At 43.5% G+C, this 27252-nt stretch overlaps 1 protein-coding gene and 1 long non-coding RNA gene across 3 annotated transcripts in view; one reads left to right on the top strand and one right to left on the bottom strand.

Annotated features, from left to right (window-relative positions):
* The window catches only part of USP32 (ubiquitin specific peptidase 32), a 941828-nt gene extending 919208 nt beyond the window's left edge, over window positions 1–22620 (bottom strand). For both annotated transcript variants that reach the window (XM_069226537.1, XM_069226538.1), the window contains exon 1: window positions 22424–22620. In XM_069226537.1, coding sequence (XP_069082638.1) covers window positions 22424–22481 — 58 coding nt within the window. In that variant the 5' untranslated portion in view covers window positions 22482–22620. The remainder of the gene's footprint in view (window positions 1–22423) is intronic.
* Window positions 22621–23136: 516 nt separating this feature from the next.
* The window catches only part of LOC138286736 (uncharacterized), a 230882-nt gene continuing 226766 nt past the window's right edge, over window positions 23137–27252 (top strand). The window contains exon 1 of the long non-coding RNA XR_011202038.1: window positions 23137–23241. This is a non-coding gene — a long non-coding RNA (uncharacterized lncRNA). The remainder of the gene's footprint in view (window positions 23242–27252) is intronic.

Here is a 27252-nt window from a genome sequence, read left to right as displayed (position 1 = left end):
TTTGGCCGGCCGTCTTACGATGGCCAGCCTGGCATGGGCACTTTAAACTTCTCAAACCCAGCTGTGCTAAGACAACTGGGTTAGAGAAAGCACAGGCCACCAGCACTCTTGTGAGCACTGAGAAAGGCCCCTCCCACCAATCCTGATGCTGCTTTCATGGTTACCACCATGAAAGCAGCGTCAGGATTTGGTAGTGCCGTTTCCTGGTCCCCGCAGTGGCATTGGAGCTTCCAGAAGCAGGAGAGGAGGACGCCTCTGAGGAGCGGTAGACATCGTCAGGTAAGTGTCTTTTCTTTTTTTTTTTTTTTATTATTATTGTGCCCTCCGTCGTAAATTCAAGCCAGCAGCCACTGAATATACCATCATATTTATATTCAGTCTGGGGCAGCCATATTTGATAAAAAAGTAAGCTCACCATTAAGTATCCACTTCTAACTATCCAAAATCAATAAATCACACGATTATTCTCGAGCACGGCTCACAAAATACACTTTGTAGCCTAAATAGTCACTCATAACTGAAGATTATGAAAAAAAAGAAAAAAAAGAAAAATAAAAGTAAAATACACCCATAAAAATGTAAATTAGATTGCACACAAAAAGCGAAAACTATGAGCCCAAAGTCAAATGAAATAAATATGCAATATTTCATATCCATACCATATCGAAGCCTTGTATCAACTCCCTACAATGCAGTCTAGAGTCACAGAAGCTACACACGACCCCTGCGTCCAAACTATACAACATATGCTTTAATTTGTAGAGCTGCCAAGTTACTGCATGCGTAAAGTAATGTGTGGAATATCTTCACAAATGGTGGCTGAACCCCTTCTGCAGCTGTGCATAGGCGTATAGTGGCCCTGAGGCCAAATGTTGATACATTTACTTCAAAAAGCTAGTAACTAGCTTGAATACAACACTCATAGTTACAGGGACCATAAATGTACAACAGAATAAGATAGTCGACCTAAATGGATGAATACAACATTTTTTAGCAGGACTCTCAAGAAGTGTTTCTTAAGTCATGTCTGTGTGAGGCAAAAATTGCGGCCGGGGGGTGGTGAGGTAGTTCTGATTTAATCAAACGCAGAAGAAAAGAAACAAGCATTTGCAAAGTCAACAGGACTCGCCTATGCAAGAGCTATTGGCTTTGCCAATGTGTTTTAGCCATGTTTGACACCAGCGTGGCTGCTGTAGTGTAAAGGTGAGTGGTGTAGAGTGTCCGAGTGTAAATGCGAAGAGTGGAGTAGCGAGTTGTAGAGCAGAGTGGCACAGAGTGTCGTGTTCTGGAGTGGCACAGTGTTGTGTATTGGAGTGGCACAGAGTGGAGTCGTGTAATATGGCCTACAGTGGAATAGCATAGAGCAGACTTGTGTAGAGTGCATTGACGTAAAGTGTTGCAGAGTATAGTGACATTGCAGCGGCATAGAATTCAGAGGTCTACAATGCAGAGTCGTAGAATGCAGCGTCAAAGAATGAAGTGGCACAGATTAGAGTGTTGCATAAGAGTGCAGTGGTGTAGGGTGCAGAGTGGAGTACAGTGCTTTAAAGTGCAGTGGCGTAGAGTGCAGTGATGCTGAATAGAGTGGGGTAGAGTGCAGTGGTGTAAAACGGCAAAGAATAGAGTGCAGTGGTGCAGAGTATAATGAATTTAATGTGCAGCCGCTGCACGGTGCACAGAGTGACCCCTGACCTGTTCTTAAGGTCAGAGCTTGCTCAACACGCTGCACAGCTCCACCAGACTGTGCCCGTGCCCCCTACCCCGCCCTCGCTGCTGCTGCCACGAGTTCGAGGCCCTCCACCACCCGCAGGAACCCGCCTGCGCCTCATCCCTGGTGTCTAGTGGTTTGTTTAAGTATTGTGTGTTTGTCTAGTATCGGTCTTTGTTTTGTGCCTTTTCTGTGCTTTCTTCTTCGTTTTTAGCCCCTGGTAGCCTTTTTCCTTTGCGCTCGCTTTCCGCCCGTTTTTTCGGCTCTCCTAAACCGTTCCCTTCCCGCTGCTGCTTCCCTGCCCCCCTCGCGTACCCATTCGCCCACGCTCCCACCTCCCAGCTGCTCCTCCTTCCCACCTCCCCTTCTTAATGGCGGTGGCTGCTTACGGTCGCGTGCAGCGGGCGAGCCCCTGGCGCACCAGAGGTAAGCCCGTCCGCGCCTGGACTGCGTCAAGCGCCAGACACCCTGGCTTCACACGCCGCCAGACGCTACTACAGTGCAAACAAACTCCACGCCCTCAACCCAGGCCACTCCACCACCTGCGTCCAAGCCACCCCGAGGCACACCCACGGACCCTTCTTCTGTCGGATCTGCAGCTTCACCTGCCCCCAAGCCGCCAAGCACCACACGCAACCTCCTCAGCTGCATCCTCCTCTACACCCGCTCCATCCACAAGCATGCCGTCGAACTCTGGGACCTACTCACCTCATCTTCCCCAGATGTCGCCTTCCTCACTGAAACCTGGATGACTCCCTCCTCAGAACCTGACATCGCTATAGCCATCCCCGAAGGCTATAAGATCACCTGCAGAGACCGCACCAACAGACCGGGACGAGGAATCGCCATAGTCCATAAGAACACCATCAGAATCTCAACTAACACCGATGACACCCTCGATGCCGCCAAACACTTACACCTCCAGATCCACATCAGCGCCAACAACACCCTCAGAGGAGCCCTTGTCTACAGGCCCCCGACCTCAGTTCAGCAACTCCATCGCCGACATAATCAGCACCCAGGCCCTTGCCTCTACAGACTACATTCTCCTCGGCGACTTGAATTTTCACCTCGAGAACGCCAACGACAGCAACTCCATTGCTCTGATCGACAACCTCGCCAACCTCGGTCTCAAATGACTGGTCACGACGCCCACCCACTCCGCAGGCCACACGCTCTACCTCATCTTCTCTGCCAGCAGCCACATCTCCTTCAGCCATACCACCGAACTCCACTGGACCGACCACCGCTGCGTCCACTTCACCTTCCAGAAACCCGCCACTCACCACCACCCACAACAGATCCCCCGCCGCAGCTGGAACAAGATCTTGGAAGGCCAACTGATCTCCACCCTCGCCCGGGCCCCGCCACCCAGCACCACCGACCCCAACATAGCCGCCCTCAACCTCAGACATTGGTTAGACGACTGCGCCAACACCCTCGCTCCGCTCGGGAAATCCTCCAACAACCGCACCAGCACCAATGCCATCTGGTTCACCGCCGACCTTCAGGCCTCCAAGCGGGAGTGCCGGAGAATAGAGAAGAAGTAGCGCCATGAACCAACAGAGAGCAAACCACACCGCCCTCAAGACAGCCATCCGCAAGCACCACCACCTCATCCAGACCACCAAAAGATCCTTCTACAAGGATCGCATCGACAACAACGCCCACAACAGCAAAGAGCTCTTCAGCATCGTCAAAGAGCTCACCAACCCCAGGTCATGCTCCATAGTCCCCCCCTCCTTCGCAAGAACTCTGCGACTCCCTCGCCACCTTTTTCCATCGCAAGATCACGGAAATCCACAACAGCTTTAACTCCTCGTCTCCCACTACCACCACGGCCACCAATAACCCCAACGCACCCAGCCACACCAACCTCTTGCTCTCCTGGACCCACATCAACGACGAGGACACCATTAAAACCACAAGCAACATCCACTCCGGATCTACCTCCAAACCCTTCCCCCACCATGTCTTCAACAAAGCGAGCCCCATCATCGCCCCCCAACTCTGTGTTATCATCAATAGCTCCTTCAAGACCGCCACCTTCCCGGAGTGCTGGAAGCACACCGAAGTCAACGCCCTGCTAAAGAAACCCAAAGCGGACCCCGAAGACCTCAAGAATTACCGGTCCATCTCCCTCCTTCCCTTCCCGTCAAAGGTCATCGAGAAGATATCTCTCAATCCGGATTCCGTAGGAACCCCAGCACCAAGACCGCAACAGAAGACATCAGTACCATGCTCGACAAAGGCGAAACCGCGGCCCTCATCCTCCTGGACCTCTCGCCTGCCTTTGACACCGTCTGCCACCACACCCTCTGCACTCGCCTCTACGATGCCGGAATCCGCCACAAGGCCCTGGACTGGATCACATCCTTCCTCTCCGGCAGAACTCAGAGAGTCTGCCTCCCTCCCTTCCTGTCGGAAGCCACCAAGACCATCTGCGGCGTTCTCCAAGGATCTTCTCTCAGCCCAACCCTTTTTAACATCTACATGGCACCGCTCGCCAACATCGTCCAATCCCACAACCTAAACATCGTCTCCTACGCCGACGACACCCAGCTGATCCTCTCACTCACCAAGGACCCCGCCACTGCCAAAACCAACATCCACGACGGACTGCATGCCATCGCCAACTGGACAGAGAAGAGCTGCCTCAAACTTAACTCTGACAAGACAGAGATCCCCATCCTCGTCTCCAACCGCTCCGCATGGGACGACTCCTGGAGGCCAGCCACTCTAGGAACCGCACCAACACCCACCACCCACGCGCGCAATCTAGGTTTCATCCTAGACTCATCGCTCACCATGACCCAGCAAGTCAACGCAGTCTCATCTTCCTGCTTCAATACCCTCTGCATGCTTCGCAAGATCTTCAGATGGATCCCCACTGAAACCAGAAGGACGTCACCCACGCCCTCGTCAGCAGCAGACTGGACTACAGCAACGCGCTCTATGCAGGAACCACAGCCAAGCTCCAGAAGAAACTACAACGTATATAGAACGCCTCTGCACGCCTCATCCTCAACATCCCACGCCACGACCACATCTCAGCTCACCTCAGAGGCCTACACTGGCTTCCCGTCCCCAAGAGGATCACCTTCAAAGGCCACAAAGCTCTTCACAACATGGGCCTTGCCTACCTCAACAAGCGACTCACCTTCCACACTCCCGCCAACTCCGCTCCACCAACCTCGCCCTCGCCGCCGTCCCTCGCATCCACCGAACAACAGCCGGCGGCAGATCCTTTCCCCACCTCTCCCCCAAGACCTGGAACACCCTCCCCGCCCACCTACGACAGACCCAGGACCTCCTGACCTTCAGGAGACAGGAGACTCCTCAAGACCTGGTTATTTGAGCAGTAGCAGTCTCCCCCCCCTTCAGGGCCTTGAGACCCTAGCGGGTGAGTAGCGCTTTATAAATGATTGATTTATTGAGTGGCCTAGAGAGTAGTGTTGCTGAGTATACTGGTGCAGAGTAGATGGCAGCGGCATAGAGTAGAGTGGTGCAAAGAAGAGTAGAATGCAGTGGAGTAGAGTGGACTGGTGTAAAGTACACCGGCATAGAGAGTTGCGGAGTACAGTGACGTAGAATACAGTGACAGAGTGCAGAGGCGTAGAGTGCAGCAGCATAGATTACAGTGGTACACAGTAGAGTGCAGGAGCGCAGAGCAGAGTGGCACACAGGGCAGTGGCGTAGAGAGGATTGCTGCAGAGTACAGTGGTGTATATTACAATGATGTAAAGTAGTGTAGAGTGCACTGATAAAGTGCAGTAGTGCAGAGTGGCATAGAGTTCAATGGCAGAATGCAGCGTTGAAGAGCAGAGTGGCGTAGAGTGCAGTGGTGAAGAGTGGCATAGAGTGCAGTGGCATGGAGTACAATGGCTTAGACTACATTGGTGCAGTGGCATAGAGTGGAGTTGGCGCAGAGTGGTGTAGAGTGGTGCAGAATGCATTGTCGTAGAGTCAAGTGACGCTGAATGTAATAGCATAGAATAAAGTGGTGTAGAGTGCAGTGGCATAGAGTGCAGTGGTGCAGAGTAGATTAGAGTGGCATACAGTGGATTGGCGTACAGTGCAGCAGCGTGTAGTGGAGTGGTACAGAGTAAAGTGCAATTGAGTAGAGTGTACTGGAACACAGTGCAGTGGTGTAGAGTGCATTGGCGTAGAGTAGAGTGGTGCAGAGTAAACAGGCAGAGTGGAGTAGAGTACAGTTGCGCAGCGTACAGTGGTGTGAAGTGGTGTAAAGTGGAGTGGTGCAGAGTAGAGTGGATTGGTGTAGAATGCAGTATGCATGGTGTGGTTGCACACTGCCATTACAGACAACACATTTTCAATTGAAATGACCCTCACATTTGCACACACATATAATTTTACTGATAAAACTAAACAGCACACGAACAATGTGTGTAAATGGCACCACCTAGTGTATTGATTTGTTTTAATCATATTAAAGTATTTGCTTCCAATACACTTCAGAGTTAACAAAAAATGTGTTTCATTTGTGCTTTTATAATTCTGATATATTCTGAAATACTTGCAGTTTATTTAAATGTTGTGTATTAGAAGAAAAAAAAACTTTCACACCTGCAGTAACCAGCAAGATTTTCACAAAAATCCTCTCACTTTCAAGTCAAATAAAGAAAAAGTAAACACTAAGCTCCCTCAGAAGACAGAGCCTCACATTTGTCCTCTGTCTTTGAATGCACAGAAAAAGTGCATAGATAAGAACAAGATGTACAGGTCTATTTACACAAAGGAGCACTCCTGGAAGAATACAAGGAGAGGTAGTGTGAAAAGGCTTTGCTCCTTGACAGGGCGAACTCGCACTGGACAGCCTAAAACAAATAAGGTCAGCAAATGGAAAGCCAGAAAATGTCCATTACAAACTAAAAAGCCAATGGTAAGCAATGGGGGGAATGCATTCCCAGGAAAGCTTTCTGAATGATAGCTGCAACCCAAAAAGGAAGAAAATGAGCACCTGACTGAAGCTGCAGTATGGACGTGCAGCCGACAAGTTCGGGTGCAGACAGAAGTGAAACTAAACGCAGAGCCGTTGGGGTCCCAATTTGTAATGTTCCCCGGACAGCCTAAAGGCTACTTTGTCCCTTGGCTATGGCTCCAACAGCCTGCCCCACCGTGGGTTTCCAAGTTTGAAAGGGGTACCTCTGCCATTTTGCCTAGCCATTTGGAGCCTTGCTACAGTTCCTAAAATGTGTGTGTCTGACTGCAGCAGAATTGTCAGATACCCCTTAATTGAGCAGATTGTACAGTGTCATTAACCTACCTTTCGGATCAGTTCTGTGGCAGCCTCAGAAATGTGAGTTAACTGAGTGGACTAATGCTTCAGTAACACAAATCAGTAAAACTTTGCATTTTCAGATTCGAAGCCCTTTGGAACACACAGGGCCTGATTACAACTTTGGAGGAGGTGTTAATCCATCCCAAATGTGACGGATATACCACCAGCCGTATTATGAGTTCCATAGGATATAACGGACTCGTAATACGGCTGGTGGTATATCCGTCACTTTACCGTCACTTTTGGGACGGATTAACTCCTCCTCCAAAGTTGTAATCAGGCCCACAATCTCTTTCATCTCTGATGTGGCTAGGGTCTCTGCAATTATCTTGGCACAGTGACACCTGTACTGGCGCCTAAAGGCAATCTGGTTTATGAAATACGCTATATTAGTTGGTTGAATACTTCTAAGCACACAGAAAAATAAAAACGACAACAGCATTTAGAAAATACAGTCAGTTTTTTCTAACAGAACACAATGTGGACTATGAACTATTTTCACTGATCTCTGGGAGAATGCAGCTTGAAAGCTGGACTAGAGAAGGGGCCAGCTTCTGACTTTTGTCCTTCCAAGGTCAAAGGCATTAGTTTGATTGATACATTAGATAGTAATCTGAGAAAATTTATATTCTAGGGGTCATCACTCTATACAAAAAAATATATATATATTCATATTATTCGAAGAGGATTTGTCTACTTATATTCACAGATGCTGAACTGCGTATTGTATCAGCATGGCCAACTTGGTATAACTGGACCACTTTCCCAGGCGGGTGAAGCATACCTGCTAACTAGGATTTCTTAAAGGACAGCCCACACTTGAGGGCTTGATGCTGAGTTGGAATTGTTTGGCAGCTCTGAAATGTATGGATCTCAAAATGATAAAGAGGACCGTGTATTTATTCAAAGATGTGACCCGCAGGTCACAAACATATCTTTACAGCAGGCATACATGCATGACTGGGTTATTTACTCGAGTATGAGACTGAATGCCATGTGAGGTGGCAAGTGGTAATTTCATAGGCAAAATAAATGAATTTATTTGTTGATGTTTACAGTTGTTATCTGAACAACCTCTGAGCAGCTGTGAGAAATCTGCTCACCAACGTTGCAGGTGTCTACTGGGTTTACCCAGTACTGCGATGTAAAGGCTGATATGTCCACCTTGGAATCAGTTACAATCCTAGTTTATATAATTCCCCAAACTATTCACTTCTGGATGAATCTGTGTCCCTGTGCCTCAGCCAGTATTTTTGTCAGCCCAAAAAGGGGAAGGAGTCTTTAGAAAGGAGTGCAATGCTACGTTATTACCAGTGTTTTATAAAATAAAATGGCAGAATATTTTATTAACTAGGATTAAACAATAATCCCTCCACGCCCACCAATATGGCTATCCCGCCTTCCTTTCCTCTGTCAGAAGCCTAAGAGCATTCACTATCGATTGACATATCCACAACCTATTCATCACCAACCACACTCCATCCACTCACAATTCGTGCATCAATCCTCCAACCCACACAGCCTTTACCCACCCACTTCTATATCAATTTTCTCCTTTCCTTCCTCTCATCCAACCACCCTAACTCAGGGTTCTGCAAAGTCGGTCCTGGAGAGCCGGGCCCATGCCAGATTTTGAGCAGATCCATATTTAGAAAAAATAGGTTTCAGAAATCTACATTTTTCTAAATGTGGATATGCTAAAAATCGGGCATGGACCCGGCACTCCAGGACCGACTTTGCAGACCCCTGCTTAACTCAAACAAACTCCATCGAAGCACCCACCCCTAAGGTCGCAATACTCAACATGTAATCGCAAGAACTGAGCAAAATATGGCAAATGTGGAATCTAAAAGTGGATACAATGCTGCACAACTTCACATAATTTTCTCAATGGAGACTCTAGTAAAAGGCAGCACTCCAGATGATGCTGTCGAAGTAGACACAACATGCCAGAGATGCCGTTCATAGTTAAACAATACTGCAGATGAGGCCTTCAGAAAAATACATCATACCAGATGAGACCTTCAGAATGGGCCACCACGTCTCAGGGGTTGCCTCTTGAACGTAACATTTCAGTTGGCGCCTAACCTGGGATCTTTGTAATAGAGAGGTAATGTCACATTTCTGCTTGCTGCAACCCAACTGCCCACTTATTTTCACCGTGGTATTCTCGTACAACTTAATCACATTGAGGCTATTCAATAAAAGAGCTCCGATATGTACAAGGCCAATAGAATTCTGCACTGCTACCAGCCATTTTGGACTTCTTCTGTGCCTGATTAAAGCTAGAGATAAAGTTTACAATATGCAAAATATAGAACGATTAGCATTGCAAATGCTTGTTCTGGTACACTAACACAGATTATGCACGCTTTGATCACACCAAAGGGAGGTTTAATACATCATCCATCGTATGAATGAAGCGTACTCTGTACCATGAAAATATCACTTGTTGTAAAAAGAGCAATAATATTCCTCTCGATCCACAAGCAAGTTTTTAGAACAAAATACAATCCAATTATTCTCCTCCTCTCTAGACGCTGAGCAAATGAGTAATTGCACTTTCAACCAAATGCAGTCAGTGTGAGACTGAGATTATGATTTAAATTTGCTGATAAATGTTAATTTCAATTCAATTTTCAAGCTAAAGACAGGTGTAGGGCATGATTAATTAGAAAGGCAGTGTGAAAATGTTTCCACACATCACAACAAATGTACAATTTACCCAGCATTTATTGACAAAAGCCGTGCAACTTCAGAGTGTTATTTAAAGATTTTAATACTTCTCAACTCACCAGTATGCATTTTACATACTTTGAAATTATAAAATAATCCAAATGAATACAAACTTTTATTTCCCATTCAAATCTGTATAGTAAATGCATTCAATCCCATCATGCACTCTTGTTAGTAATAGGCCATCTGCATTACTCTGTGGTAGGATGTCTCTTTAACACAAAAACATTTAGAAAGGGTCAGTTTTTATCACTTGAAGAACTACCTCATCGTAGAGAATTTTGATTATCATGACTGTGCGAAGAGTATAAGGTGCCTAATAGGTCTTCAACAAACCCACAGCTAAAGAGTAAATGCAGATCAGGAAAAGAAAACAAGCATAGGCACAGCCAATAGGTCTTACCTATGCAAGAGCTGTTGGCTTTCCCAATGTGTTTTAGCCATGTTTTTCACCAGCGTGGCTGCTGTTCAGCATGGCTAAAAGTTAGTGACATAGAGGAGAGTGACGTGGAGTGTCATAGACAGGAACAGCGAAGAGTGGAGTGTCAGAAAGTGTCATGTATTGGAGTGGCATAGTGTGGAGTTGCGTAGAATGACATACACTGGGGTGGCATAGAGTGGACTGGTGTAGAGTGCATTGGAGTAGAGTGTTGCAGAGTATAGAGGCACAGATTATAGTGGCGTAGAGTGCAGTGGCACTGAATTCAGCTTCGTACAAGGCAGGGGCATCGATTAGAGTGGTGCATAGCAGAGTTCAGTGGCACAGAGTACAGTGATGCAAAATACAGTTGTGTAGAGTTCAGTGATGCAAAGGACAGTGGCACAGAGTAGTCAAGTGGCACATAGTGCAGAGGCCTGGAGAGTAGATTTGAGTGGCACAGAGTGGAGTGGCATAGAGTGGTGCAGAGTATAGTGCCATAGAGAGCAGTGGCCTAGGGTGGAGTAGTGCAAAGTGCAGTGGTACAGAGTTTAGTGTTGGAGACTCAAGTGTTGCAGAGTGCATTGGTGTAGATTGGAGAAGAGTGGCGTAGAGTTCAGTGACAGTGCAACTGCATACAGTGCACTGGCATAGAGTAGTTATTAAGAGTAGAGTGGCGTTGAGTGCAGTGGTATAGAGTAGAATGTTTCAGAGTAAAGTGAAGTGGCATACAGTGGAGTGGTGCACGGTACAGTGCAGTTGAGTAGAGTAGCATAGAGTGTATTGGCGTAGAGAAGAGGGGTGTAGAGTGCACTGGCATATAGTGCAGTGGTGCAGAGTAGATTTGAGTGGCGTACAGTGGATTGGCATAGAGTGCAGGGTCATAGAGCTGAGTGTTACAGAGTAAAGTGCATTGGCATAGAGTGGACAGGCATACAGTGCAGTGGTGTAGAGCAAAGTGCTTAAGACTGGCATAGAGTACAATGGCATATAGTGGAGTTGTGCAGAGTAGATTGGTATGGCCTAGACTGGAGTCGTGTAGAGTGTGGTGACAATGAGTGTAGAGTAGAGTGGCAAAGAGTGCAAAGGAATAGAGTAGAGTGGTACAGGGTAAAGCAGAGAGGCGTAGCATGAAGTGGCATAGGGTGGAGTGGTGCATAGTGCAGTGCTATGGAGGTGTAAAGGGGAGTGGTGCAGAGTAGAGTGCAGTAGTGTGAACTGGTGCACAGTAGACTGGAGTGGCAGAGTGGAATATTCACGGTGTGGTAGTACCGTACCATTACAGACAGCACATTTTCAATTGAAATGACCATTACATTTGCAGACAGTTTTACTAATAAAACTACACAGTGCACAGACGAAAATGTGTGGAAATTGCACCACCTAATCTAATGATTAGTTATGATCATATTAAAGTGTTGTGTAGCTATTTTAGTTATAGCTCCATGCACGTTATTTTAGCAACCTAGGCCTGCCGCTGTGCACTTGAACCTAGAAATATTTTATTCAGCTCCGTTTATTATTTTAACAATAGCCACATTTGCGGTCTTGTTTTATTTTTCTCTATCTAGCTGTTCTTTGCCTAGGTCAGCACTGCGTTCTTAAACAAGACATTTCTTTCACTCTGTGCTTTTCTCAAGACTGCAATAAGATAGGTTGCTGGTGAACGTGGTAATGCTTTGTCTTTGATATTCATAGAAACATACACATTCTTACATAGGGACATTTCTTAGAACATCAGTTGTTTTATTATAAAAACACTTCTCTGTCCCATACACGATAGAGGGAGATTCCAGCCAGATGACCACGACTGTATGCTGATTGCTGAATGCAGCCTACAGGCCTCTTGCACAGGTATGGGGGATGATCTCTTTCTAGGGGAACCTGAAGGGCAGAATTAGAGTTTAACATGCTGTGCTCTAACATAGCATAGGTAGGAATTATTTTAATGACTCTTGTGACAACATGGTAGCGTTATTTTTATGCTTTGCTCTTCTTGTCACAATTTTAATCCGGTCATGCTTCATCGTCCTGGTTATTGCAGTACATGCTTTATTATCTAAGATGCAGTTGCTTCATTAAAATCTTATTGAAACATATGCTGCCTCTGATTGTCCTTGTATATGAGAAACTAATTTAACTGAGAGAAACGGATGCAATCTGAGTGACCACGATTTCCCTGAGGAGTCAATTATGTCATGCGCTCGGCTGCCCAATCATCCCTGGTCTTGAGTGGAGATGAGGCACTGCTAGTTAGCAGAAGCCAAACCCGGATTAGGCCAACAGGTGTCACCTGTAGTGGGTGAGATTCAGTCCCCCACACCACAGGTGATTCTGCCACTCAAATCCAGTAGTCTCATTAGAATAATGAGAACCTACGCAACAAAAGTATTTGTTTTCAATACACTTCAGATATGACAAAATATGTGCCTTATCTGTGCGGTCATAATTCTGATATATTCTGAAATACTTGCTCATTTTATTTAAATGTTGTGTGCTAGGAAAAACAAACTTTTTGGAGCCCCAGTATCCAGCAAGATAGTCACATAAATTCTCTCACTTTAAAGTCAGAGAAAGAAAAGTAAACAAGCCCCTTTGGGAAGACAGCACCTGACATTTGACCTTGGTCTTTGAATGCACAGTAAATATGATGACATAAGAACAAAATTTAAAGGCCTGATAACAGAAAACAAGTTTGTGGAAGGATACAGAAATCAGTTTAGGCAATGGGCGGGGCAAATAGAACCTGGAGAGCTAAAAGCAAAAAAAGCCAGCAAATGGACAGCCAGAAAGTGTGAGTTACAAACCAGAAAGCCAATTGTAATCTAGGAGTAGAATACATTTTTAGGTCAGCTTTCTGAAAGTCCCCAAGATGTCTAGCAAACCAGACAGCCTTGCTGTCTGGTAGGCTGAAACCTAAAAAAGGAACTCCAATGATGACCGTACCAACTTAAAACAAGCAAGTAAAAGCCAACTGTATTGTACTGATGTATGGGAACAGGGGATGCCCTCTAGCTGTCTGGGGGGCACTGATCCCCATAGCTCATAACATCACTTCAGTGGCACTGTATAGAGGCTGAACAAGAACAATGCAGCACCTCAGACAATTATACACACATGCAGTGATAAACTGTGTGATATTGTAAAAGCTCAGAAAAGTTGATAATGCTTAAATACCATTATGAGGACAGTTTAAATGAAACACCCATAACATTTTTCAAGTAGAAATGCAGGCGACAGAAGTGGGCCTGGGACACTATAAAGAAAATCTTATTAAAAAACAACTATTAGGAAAAAATATCAAAACTCATTTTAGTTTTAGGACACTATGGTGAAGAGGAAAAGATTGTTGGAAGAATGTATGTTTTTTTAAATCAGTAAAAAGCAACGGTACAAAAAGAAACAAAAGGGGTGGGTGTAACAAAGAATAAATGTCAGTGTTGGGGTGACACTTTGGAATATAGGCAGGGTTAGTATGTGTGAAGGAGTTTGAAACGTGTCCATTTCCTGAAGAAAACAATGATGTAATGTTTGTTTTTGTACACCAGCTAATGTTACTTGGGACAGAGTTCTCCGTCACATAAACAGTAGTAACTATTTTAACAAGATTCGTCATAATAGAAAACTTTTCTTCATTCAAGCGTACATCCAATAGTGTTAGAATTTGTGTAGTGTGGGCATAGTCAGTGGGTTAGTGCATTTAACAGTGTGCGCATGAGAGCAAACACCTGGGGATAGAGTTAAACAAGCATTGGCAAAGCCAATAGGTCTCGGAAATCCGAGAGCTATAGGTGTTGTCAATGGTAATGTCTTTTAGCTATGTTTAGTGGAGTGGATGTATGTGGTGTGGAAGAGAATTATGTGGTGTGGAGGAGAATTATGTGGGTTGGAGTAGACCTGCTTGTTGTGGAATGTTGTGGTGTTGAGTGGAGTTATGTGTAGTGAAATTATGTGGCATGGTGTGCAGTTGAATTAGGTGGCTAGTAACTATGTGGTATTGAGTGTATGAGCCATTCTAGGATTTAGGCACAAACAATTTCTGTAAGTGTGTTTTACTGTTTAATAAGCAGAAATTAAGAAATGCTTACCAAGTAATATACAATATAATATTACTTGATAAGCATCTTGATCAGACAAATTTCTTCTAAAAAACGATCTATACCACTCTGTCACCGTACAAAGCAGCATTTGAATGCAGTGTTCGCAAACAGGCTCCTGGAGTGGTGTAAACCAGAAATGGCAAGGAAGAGCCAGTCCTACCGAGGGAAGAAGCATGAAGAGTAGACAAGCCATTGTGACTTTAGCCAGGAAAGAGGTGTCCAATGGCAGCAGCGCCGGCGTGGCTGTGGGACACAGTCCCTTATGAGCAGCATCCAGCACATGTGAACACACCCACCATGATTGCAGGCTGGTCTCACAACTATCCACAGAACACACCCACCTTACTGTATCAATCAGCCACTGTCTTCATTCAACACGCGTAATAAGCAACCCTGCCTTCAGCAAACAATGCTGGCTAAGAGCTTACCTAAAAGCGAGCCATTCCTTCAGACGCATTTACAGAGTTCTTATAAAGGTATCCTTTTCCTTCACAGAACACGTCAGGAGGCCTAGTTTCATGACCGTTTCACATGAAGCGCCTTATACTAAAACGAACAGGCCTACCTTTATAGTTCATTAATTAGCAGGCCAGCCTACATAGAAACTATCTGTAAGGCACCAGGCATGTTCTCACAAAAATCCACGTCACAGGAAAGATCATGAAAGCAAGCATAGCACCATCGGCCCCAGCGCCTGGTTAGATACTGAAATACCGCCTTAATGGGGATTCAGATGGCTCAATTATCTTCTGTGCCCCAGTACCACTGCACCATTGGCACTATTGTTACCCATGCAAAAGTCCAAAACATCAAGCAGCAGGCCTCTCTGCATGGAACGGATGCACCTATCTGCATACAAAGGGAAACCTGCTGGAAAGAAATTTATAATGAGAAATGTGTAGCTGCAGCAGGCCTCACTGCACGGAATGGAGGCACCTATATGCCTACAACAGTAAACATGCTCGGAACTGGACATATTTATAACGAGAAATGTGCAACTGCAAGTTGCCGCGGCGCCAGCGCTACTGCTTTAAAAATCAGTAGGTATATCCAAACAAGACTATCTTTCTTACATCTCTTGGCTTCAGTTAAAGTCTAAACACAGACAAGAGTTGGCTTTGCCGTCCTCTCCCTCCCCCCACTATCGCCATGCATAACGTCAAAAATGCTTAGCGGTTGGACCACTATAAACCAACATTCTATAAAGTCACGCACAACAAACAGTGTAGCCTAGCCTCTGATTCCCTCTGTGGGAGAGGGGAAGAAGAAACAGCAAACGGGGAACGAAGCAAGAGAAAACACAAGCGTTCATGTGAAGTACTAAAAAAGTAAAGAACAAAATGGACCCTAAAACAGGAAAGGTGGCGGATACAAGTTGGGAAGAAGTACTTGGTCCATGCTGTAGGGGAGGGCTGAAGACAAGAAGAGGATTGACCCATGCATACAGGCCATGGACCAAAGGAATGAAGGATACGAGAGTGATGAAGGAGTGAACAAATTATAAGGTTATGGGTGGGTTGATGCCGACAGATTAACTACAACATACCTCTTTGAGATAGTGCACATACAGTCTAGCGGAGACCTAAAAAGGTGCTACCACAGCTGCAGGACTGAGAAAGAGAGAAGACGGGAAGAAAGGTACTGTAGTGCAGAGGGGCAAAAAGGTGACCCCCCCCCCCCCAATGGTCAATGGATGCTAATGTTAAATCTGCAGATGAAGGGGGTTGATGAAAATGGATTAGACAGAAGGTGGAGATACTTATTTCAAAATTAGCCAACTTCTGAGTAATGTGTGCAAAGCCTGCAGAAAAGGATAACAATGGATGCAAAAGTGCTCTCTCCCCATTGGAGAATTAAATAATGATCTGTTCGGTTCGGCTTTGGGCCTAAATGTCCCTAAAGCACGAAGACAATGTAGGGCAGTCTATGGAGAAGTTGTAACTGGGGATTTAGTGCAAAAGATCTAGTTTAGTTTTCAAGCAGTAGACAAAAATTTCCCAGAAGCAAATCCACAACTGATTAAAGTGCCTAGTCTTTCGCCCTCTCTCGGCAGACTTTAACCCAGCATGAATGTGCGCATCGGAGCAGGGCTGTTACTAGAGAGTCATAACTTCTAGCTGTGATGACTCAAAGCTAAAGCTTGGAAGCAAAGCTTAAATTGCCTAGATTCTAATGTAGATTACCACAGAGTTTAAACAACTGAGATCATTTATAGCATTTGGACGTAAAGAATTGTGTGAATTCTATGTTAGAAAAATGCTATGCATGCATTTTATGCACTCATAAGGAACAAACAGAGTTACTTTTATTATTTATCAGGTGCGTGAAATACTGGCACCTATGGTCAAAAGTCAAAGTAACCAACTCGCTTATCAGCAAAATGCCCTTGCATATTTTCCACAAAAATCTGAACTTTAGACTCAATTACACCAATACAGCATGACGTCCATAAAAGGATACATTCTGAAGACATTCTGCAAGGGCAGAGTCCTCCCCGCATTCAGTGCAGCAACTCATGATCATCAACTAATAGTGTCAGACTCAAAGACCATATAAACGTACAGTACGAATAAGAACAGATACAGTATCAGACAAAAACACAATGTCGGAAAAAACACTGTGAGCACTTGGAAAAAACACGGAAATTGAAAATGCAATGTCAGGGGCTTTCTAGACAATTTACTGCAGTAACTCTTTAGGTTCTCACGACTCAAAACAGAAAAGGCATTATTTCAGAAGGGATTCACCAGACAAGGGTTGATAAAAGCCAGGATTACAGCAAAGAGACCCAAGTACTTTCTTAACAGCTGATGGGGCCAGTAACTGAAGACACTGTACTGTAAAATGAAAACCCTATCATTCATTATAGTGAGGGACACCGATGTAAAGTCCCTGTAATGTTTCGGATTTACCCGAGCAAAGCTGAGCTCAAGAAGGAAGGAAGGTTGGAGTAAAGCTTCAACAGTGCCATTCTTGGTGCCCCAGTGCTACTCCCAATCAGTCAGGAGAACACTACTGCAATCGTTCGACATTACTGTAAACCTAACACTCCAGTATGACTTGAACAGCTCTTAAGATTCGTGACACACACTCACATTTCACAACCGTGACCTCACCACGGCACGATACTTAAGTGAGTATCAGACTGGGTCTAAGCTACCAAAAGAAAATGTTCCCAACAGAGCAGGATAGAAGAGATAAACTGATGGGGCAGTGGATGGCGCCACGATTGTTCTTCGATATGAAAAGCTAAGCCTACACTGAGACAAAGTTCAACAATAAAAATATAATCAATACTAAGTTTGTTTGCAAAAGAATAATAACACCTAGATCTACTATTTTAAAATGCATTAATATTCACTTCGTTTATTTATCAGATTAAGTTGTGGTTAGGATTTTATCCAAGTTTTTTGCCTGGCAATATAAAGGTTTATCTCCCAGTAAAACCACAATTCACTAAAAATCCGTAAACAACTGAAACGTGATAAATAACAATGAGAGCATCAGCGCCAACTGCCTGACCCCTACTCGTCTAAAGGGGCTTAAGTAGGACGAGCTGAACTTTCATGTACAGAAGACAAATCCCGAACAATGGTGGAGCAAGTGACTAAATCCTACTTTGACACAGACAGACACCTTGCATTTAGAAAACTAAGTAGAATACAGCAGCATGTTTGAGTCAAAGTATACAAATGTATTATCAATAGAACTCCTAAAAACTAAACTCAAGCTGTAAACTGAGACTGCGATTAATAGATGCACATAAAGGAGGAGGTATTTGCCCTTCATTTCAATCTTTCGTAATAAGACGTCTGTTTTTACGTGATATGCGATGTTTACACACATAACAATAGGCTGCTTATAGGTGTCTTGATTTCAGACTTCAAGAATGATGAATGTGGTAAAACTCAGTAACAGAAATTAGAAAGTTACGCGGTAGACATGATGAAGAATGACCGTATAACAACAAAAACAGAACATAGAAAGTAGAAAGTAGCTACGGTATCACCACACAGTGAGAAAATAGGTAGACTACTGTGGTGTGAATCTATAAAAGCTAAACATTTATACAGCGAAGGCACAACAGCGTGAACCAAGCAATATGAGCATCCAAAAACATGTGACTACATATTTCGAGCATGTCGGAAGTCAGGATTAGAATTCAAACGGCCTTTTTCCACAATTAAGACTATCCATCACCTCACATCTCATTGGATTAATATACTGAAAAATCAATTTTGGAACATTTGTAAATCTGTGGTATATACGAATTCTGCAAATCGCCTGGTGCTCTTGCTCTAAAGCATAAAAGGTCAAGCAAAAAAAAAAAAAAAAAAAAACACAGCAACTGACTTCTTATATGTAATGTCTTTGTAAACTACACACGGCACAAAGCAACTATTACTGTAGCAGCATCTACAGTCATTGGTCCTGTATTCTGCATAATGGGCTAGGACCACCCACCAGCTACAAATGGGTAGGTGGATCCAGTGCAAAGTAACAAGAGTACAGATTTAGAGCCAGGCATAAACACAAGAGACAAATCGCTACTCAGTGTAAAAACAAACGGGGGATTCCACCCTTATAACACAGATATAATACAAAACAGTTACTGATAAAACTAGGAAGAAAGCAAATTACCATGGAAAGCAACCAGCGATACAGCATGCACAGAAAAAATATGGTGTGACTTTTGAACTCTAGCAGTCACTCTACAATTATAGAAGGACTGTCATTGGCATTGCCTGAGGAAAGGTTAAAACTGCAGGGGCTTTGAGGCAAGAGCATATGTAGTGTTAGTTAACAGTACTGGATATAGACTGTGTGCTTTAATTACATTTACCTGTACTATTATTGTGTTCTTAGTACAAATCAAATTCGAACTAGCACACACAATACAGCAGGGGACAAACATCCACATGTTTGTTTTCTTTCGTAGTAGTTGACTTTGGAGCCTGGAGATCTGAATTCTAATTCTGGCTTACAATGTAATCAAACAAATTGAGTGATTCCAGGTAAATGACTACCACTCTGTGTTTCAAATTGAGCACATGTAATATGTATTTAATTGTATTGTGTCTCACACTTTAAATATGTGCAATGTATAGATGCAAAAAATTGAAAACACAGAGCGCTGTACACTTTCCTGTTATCCTTCCTCATCACATTCTATAGACTTTTACTCCCAGCAGCTCATGTTCGAGATGCTCAAGCCAAAAGAAGGAGCTCTGTGTCGCACTGCAAAACTGCCTAAAAAAAGGTTAAATTAAAACTGAACATATCTTTTATAATGAACAATAGGGAGAGCAAAACACTTAAATTGTTGAGGAGATGATAAAACAGTTCGCACACAGAATGTTTTACTTCATTAAAAAACAAGTGGCAAATTATCTACCCACGTTAGCCAAATTCGTAATAGAAATGATTACCACACTTTTGTTTTTGCACAAAATATGCATGACGCAACATGTAAGCATTAAGAAATGGGTGTTTCTTTAGAAGTAGGAGATAATGTTTTGGGGGTGTAGTCTAAACATCTATTGCAGTCGAGGAGAACTATGCAGTGTAGATCTTCCAGCCAAGCTTAAAGAAAGGGCAACATTTAAAGAAAAAAAAATCAGTACTCTCTAATTTGAGAGCATCTGATCGTAAACTGTAATCGAGATCTTTGCACAACCATCAAAATCAGTATTGACAGCAATCCTATCTTAATCCATAAAGATCCGAAAGAATTTGAACTGCCCAGTTTGAAAAATAATTTCAAATCTATATTTATAGATTATCCACCATGGTAATCATAAATATATATTTGAAAAAGAAAATGGATGGGGCGTATAGGAATTAATTTTACTCCTCTTAAAACAAAACTAAGCTTTTCAACAAGGGGTTTTCAAATATTCTCTGGGCATAAACTGTGATTTTTTCCCCCATTGTTTTTTAATCCACGGAAACGTCGAAGTCAAACGTAAGCAGTTATCAAACACCGACCAATGGACCACACCATGTCTGTCAGCAAATGAGATTCCTCACACCTACACTGATCTGACTTATCTGTTCTACTGATCCTTACTAATCAGGCAGCAGCTTAATGAATATTCAGTAGCATTGAGCTGGCAGTGTCAATTGTCAGCATCGCGATCATGCCTGCCAATTATTCCAAAGCTAGCTTTATAGAAACAGCAACTGAGAAATTCTAGGCCCAGTGTCACACACCAAGGTTTGTCCTGGGCTTCAAGAAGCCTAAGTTTACGGTCACTCTGCTCAAAGGCTCTGCTCTACAAAGACTGTAACAAAAACAGCAAAAAAACACAATACTGTTTTACTCATATGCTACACTAGAGCGGTTAGATTTGCAGAAATGGGTGCACAATGTTGCGATAGAACTACCCACCACGGGACCTCCTTTCCAACGCTGCAATGCAAAGCTTGATTTAAAGGCTCCCCTCGGCAAAATATCAGGTGTTGTTTCAATAAAAACCTGCACCAGTCCTTACGATCATTTAGATCTATTGAAGCCCGACCCTTGTTGACATCCAGATTAATACATTTCAAGCAAAAAAATACAACATTGGTTTAATTCAACCTAATCACTAGGGAAAGTAATACAGTCTTGGAAGGTACACTTTCGGGGAAACGGCTGTTCTCGGCCTCTCGCTTCGTTTCACAACCACACTAACGGAAACAATTAGCACACTAAAAGCATATATACTTGGTTACAAATGCATATATTCAGTAACTCCGCTGCTCAGCACACAACTGAATAGATATCGAAGAGTCTCTGGAGCGTACGCATTTTTGAAAAAAATCATAACTGAACAACAAAGGGAGACAACATAAACTTCCTTTATTGATTCTTAAACGGAAATGAGTATATGTAACGATATGCTCCGTCAAATATCCTGATTTTTTCAAGCAAAAGAGATGTATTACTGACAAAATACAGTCCATATGGGACTGTATTTAACCATGTTTCGGTCATAAAACAGCCTTGGGCGTCAAAACTGGAGGGGTGTTTAGAGACCATGTTTATGAGACACGATGCAAAATCTGTACGTTAAATTGACAGGCTGTCACATAAACAGCACTGTTTTCCAAGGCTTTGCTTCCTGTACTGACACGTACTTCAAAAATACTACCCCAGCCTACTATTACTGCCCAATCACAGAAGGGCTGTAACGCCAAGCAACTGACATAAGACGAAGTGCACACTATGCTAGAGTGTGCCCCTTCAACCCTCTACTTACCCCAGCAACGTAAAAACTCGAACACCTAGTCTCGGCTCCGTATTATTTGGACCTTTCGTAACTAAGCACCAGTTAACAAGCATGGGCTATGTCTCACTGCCACCACCAAGGATATGCATCCTTCACCCACTGGCATTTTAATAGTCAATACCTTCCTCCCTCTACTTCCATTTCACTGCCCCATTTCAGTGTCTGCTACGCTTATAGCAACGCACCCTAACAAAATTAATACCCCATGCTTCACCACCTCCAACGTGGCTATGCACCCCATAGTCTTCTTTCATCCCTCGGTCGTGCCTTTCTCCCCACACAATGCTCATCCTCCTGCTTCCAAAGATTGCATACTTACTTTCCAGGGTGCCTTATTTATATGCAGCTCTGTTACCCTACCAAGACGGTGCGAGCTTCAAACAGTTCTTTCTATTAACAATATATCTGCACCAACTGTCATTTCTCGTCATGCAATGTCACCCGCTTGTCAGGTACAGCACCCCCGGCCTCACTCCGAATAAAAGCGATAACCCACTGAATAATTAGTGACTGAGCGTCCCCGGAGTCGGTATCTGCTCACTCTCTGTGCAACGTTTCTCCACTGGCATGCTGCAGTTTCTGCAATACTGGATCACCCCATTTCACAGTTAGGACTGTATCCTCCGCTGACAGCGCACTGTCCTGGCAATGACCCCCTTCCTTTCCGACAGCGATCTACGGACAGTGTTCCTTCTGCAGACAGTGCGCCCCACATTGCACCCACCAAATAAACAGTTACATCGTCATAACCGTGGCTTACTACCCTTCGGGAGGTGCAACCCGACCGGCAGGCAATGTTCCCCACTGACAGGCAGCGCTTCCAACTGACAGTTGCCCCTGATCTGGCAGAGTCCATCCCATCCTAGGACAACGCCCCCGGCTTACCTCTCCTGACGGCCTCCTCGTAGGTGAGGAACCCTATGCGGGACTCCTTGGCGCCCATGGCCCCCTCACTCCATGACAGCGGGGGCCGCTCTCCCTATTCCTGAGCCGCCGCTCCCTGTCACCTCCCCCTGCCTGGGACGCTGCTCTCTCCGCTTCCTTCTCACCCTGCCGACGCCTCCATACTGTGGTCACGTGACAGAAGCAGTTTTTTTTTTCTCTTCCCCTCGGTCACCTGACAAGGCTGCGAGGAATGCGAGCAATGCTACCCAGACACAAATGTTTTGACGTGAAAAATGGACTGCGAGGTAAAAAGTGGAAACTAAAGTAGGACAAGGCGCAGGCCAAAACATTTCAAATACATATATTTATATATATATTTCTATATATCCATATAAAACAATATTATAGAACTACACACTTCTCTCCATATGTTCGAAAATGCCGATGAAAATAAAAAAGATACGTTTATGTGCTACTGATATAGGAAATGTATTATTTAAATCAGTGTTACTATTTATTTCGAAATCACTGCAGCACAAAGTACGCATTTCAAAATGGCCGCAGACAGCGTCAAAGCAATGAGAGTTCTCATCAAACATGACCACCATGTTATAATGTAGCATTCTTCTGCAAAGCTAACGTACTATTTAGCTAAAGGCGACACTTTGCACTTAGGGTGCTTTTTCTAATCACCTTCAAACAAATATGGCGGCCATTTCAAGATGGGAGCATCTTCATTTTCGTGAAAGAGATTAATAACAATTCTGCTTTTTATGATACAGGGGATGTGCGGTTCTCGAGCAAAGAACAAGGACAAGGTACTTCCAATCAGAAGAGAATACAAGTACGTCAGTCGGTTAAAGTCTAACGAATCCTAACGCTTCCTTTGCCTTAAGGACAAGTAGTATATAACAATGAAACAGAAAACCTGGTGCAAAGAAACTCAGTAGCTATCGGAAGCCGAGGAGCAATCCAAATGTTTCCAAATTACAGTTTGTTTGCTATGTATCAATTACGACCTACACTAACGTACATACCCTAATATTTGTTCACGGCGAGCTTGCAAGTGTTAGTTTCAGGTGGCTCGCCCATCGCTGCTAAGTTTACATATTGTATGTGTGGCACTTCCATGGTTTTACTGTACTTATCAGTGGCATTCAACCGCCGAATATGTGACACTTAAAGTGGCACTTTTTCGTGAGTAAAACCAAGGAATGAAGTGCACGGAAAGAGATAAATATCATAAATTCTACCGTTTTGAGCACATATCGAAAGTGCTGAAAGACCCCTAAAATGGAGGAACATAAGCCTACAACCTCTCTCTAAGAGGTAAGCGTGATTGATACAAGCAGAGTTCTGAAGTGCGTCCTCTTAACAGGCACATATAAAAGGTTTTACCTTTGTACAATCTAATTTACTAAAAATATACATTTTTAAAACGATTTATACTGAACACTGTGACTTTGCACATTTCTCTGTGGCCTATAATGAAGTCACTATTCCCCACGGTGCCAACCATAAGTAAATTCCGTTTCCCTCTGGTTACACACAAAACATCTGCAGTGATTGCATTAACCAACTGCAGTTTTGTAACGTAAAAGAGTGCAATTCCCGGCGTTTGCTGTTGTTTACAGTGGTTTAACTTCTCACCCTCTCTATCAATGAATGAGCAGCCCCACCCACCGCCACATAATCACGTGTCTCCTATAGTGAGAGACGGCCAGAGCACAGCTTTACTTATGTAGCAGAAACAATGTATTGGTCACCATAGGAACAAGTGAGCCTAGGACAGCTGGTGCCTGCAGCAGGCTAAAACGCTAAAAACTGCTGGAGTCATGCTGAGCGGCACTGCACAACAAGCGACAAAGCGTTCACAGGATGATATTATTAATGCTCTTGTAATCCCCACATTGTCCAGAATCTCTGTAAATGCATGAGTAATGCATTTTAGTAGGGTGATGCAGGCACAAGCACTTAAATGCGTTAATCTAACCCCTGATGCGTGGTACTTGGCAGAGTTGCTCCCCGAGTATTTGATGTGTACCAAACAGCACTTCACACTTTGGAAATCTCAAGTCTCTCTTCTCCCATTTTGAGTTTTGGTCTTTAAAATCCAAGAATGTTTCGAGTTTCAAGTCAAGAATGAAAACTGATGTTTGTTGAAAGCCTAGGAGCTCCCAGTCATGCATATAGCATGGAACGTCTTGGCAGGTAATTATTATCTCTAGTTCAGTGGAGCTGGAGCACTCTGTGGTATTCTAGGTTGCTTGAAGGAATGTGGAATGTGGAGTTAGGAGAATTCTAGTGGTGTTTGTGTATGATTATGGATTTTTGTAAGGACAGTTGAAATCAAGGAGCCGCCAGGGAAGGAGGTTTTTCTGCAGATAGAACCTGTTAGAAGAAACAAACCTGTTTACTGCAACCCTTCTTTGCCTTCTCGTGTAGGATTAATAGAACCTACCACATTTTGGTGATGCAGAAGAAGCCTTCGAATCTCGTGTTCTAACGCAGCTCTGTCTTCCTCATATTCAGTGGATTTATCATTTCAGAATTAATTCTTTCTACATCTGTGTTCATTTTGGTTCTCATGACATTTATTGCAGCAAAACAACATATGGACCTATGACCATCTTATGTGTGAGTACATTGGTGTATTTTCATCTGTAGTTTACCTCACACTTTGCTCCTTTGCTTGAAAGCTGTGCCGTCACTGGAGTAAGGTGTGCTAACTTTCATGGTTCGCAGTATTTTACATTTTATTGTCAAGGTCTGTGAACACCTTCTGCTACTTTGTGGTCAGTGTAACACCACAAGCTTTCCACAGCTTTTTCGATCTTGTCTACTTTCAGATCAGCTGTTTTGTGTAATGTTTGGCACACCTCAAGCCCCTCACTGTGGCCCTTTGTTGCATGCAGAATGGCGAGGGACATCTCTACATGCATCCCGCCATCTTTAAAATGAGGATTATGGCGAACAGTGATTTGCACACCAGCTGATTACATCATGGCATGGCGGCGAACATCTTCGTGTGCCTACTACCACATTTTAAAGAGCCTTACGGTGAATGGTGATTCCCACACCAGCTTTCTTCTTCACGGCATGACCGAGAAGGTCTTCATGCGTATACCGCCACCTTTTAAAGAACGCCACGGTGATTCGCCCACTAGGTGATTTTAAGTATCTGTGATTCACACACTAATTATATATGTGGGCGGGTTATTTTTACGGTGATTCGCACACATTATTTAAGTGTGAGTGATTTACATTCCAAATTAATATTTTAGCAGGTTGCTCACTGTGATTCGAACACCTGATTTATTCTACAGTTTAAGGAATGTACTTTCACTTCGGTTGATTCTTAGTTTATTAGAATTTTGACTTAAAAGCTTTGAATAGCTTCCATTTAAGTCTATTGAAGTATACATATTTTTCATTTAAGTAATAGTTATAGAAATGTTCTCTTATTGTTTTTTACTTTTACTTTGGCACTTAATATTGTGTAAGTACATTCTTTTAGTGTGGCGGTATTATCAATTTCTGAAAATGCAAAATGTGTTGCCACCTCCGTATCTTTTGTCTTCCCAGGATAACCTGTTATAAGATGGTTAAAATGGAAACATTTATTTTTGGGGTATATAAGGGCGTGTGGTACTAGTATTAATGCTGAAAGAAAATCCTTATTACTACTACATTATTTTGGAGCAGAAGGTCAGCAAGTGTATGATCATTTGCAAGACTTACCTGAAGGAGAATGCAAAGGGTTGAATGGGTTTGAAATTTGTGTGAAGAAATTGGATTCCCATTATTTACCTAAAGTGTCCTCCATCCTTGAGCGTTTTCATTTTGGCAAACACATGCAAGACAAAGGGAAAACGTTAGAGGAGTACATTACTGCACTGAGAAAGTTGGTGTCCTCTTGGAAATTTGGACTCTCTCTAGTTGAACCTCTGCGTGATCAATTTATGTTGGGTGCAATAATGACAAAGTTAGGGAGGTGTTGCGGACACAGGATGATCCCTCTCTTGGTGAAATGGTTAATCTAGCCAAGAGAATGGAACGTAACTTAGTGTGTGAAGAGGAGATTAAAAAACAGGTAAAGATACAGAAATGGTTTCAGTAATTGGTAAAAAGGAAACAAGTGATAGAATGGTTTGAGCAAGGTAAAAACAAACAATTTAAAGGGAGATGTTTTAGATGTGGAGCTGTCGAGCACATGGCAAATAATAAGAGATGTCCCACATGGAAAGTAGCATGTAAAAATGCCTAAAGAAGGAACACATGAGCAAATGCTGCAGAAGTAATAATGGACAAGGTAATGTGAATGAGCAGCAGGAGAATGTGAAGAGATTGATGAATGTGAAGAGGGAGAAAAGTAATTTCCAGATTAGTAACAAAGGTGAAGAAGGACCTCATGATATTGTGAATGTGGAGGGACAAAAGGTTAGGATGCTATCTGACTTGGGTGCAAAATTTACCATAATTCCTAAAGATGTGTTTCTAAATGGAATACATTGTAAAGTACAAATGTTTAAACCTGATATAAGGCCTACTGGGTATGGCGGTTAGCCTATAATATTGATGGGGTGTGTTTTCAAGGTGTACTAGAGTTTTGAGGGAGAATTGCAGTAGGAAAAATATATGTGGCCGCTAAAGGTGATGTAGTTATAAACTGGTTTAATCAATGGAATTTAGGTGTGATACTGGATCCCAATGCTGATCCTCCCATTCGGGTAAAAGAAGATTTTGAAGTAAGGATAGTGGAAATGGCAAAACCTGAAAGAAGTAACAATGAAAAGTGGTGAAGGAATTAAAGCAAAGAGTGATGTGTT

Source organism: Pleurodeles waltl, chromosome 3_2, assembly GCF_031143425.1.
Source record: "Pleurodeles waltl isolate 20211129_DDA chromosome 3_2, aPleWal1.hap1.20221129, whole genome shotgun sequence".
Lineage (NCBI taxonomy): Eukaryota > Metazoa > Chordata > Amphibia > Caudata > Salamandridae > Pleurodeles > Pleurodeles waltl.
Note: the sequence above shows the minus strand (reverse complement) of the source record. Positions and strands in the feature narration are given on the sequence as shown.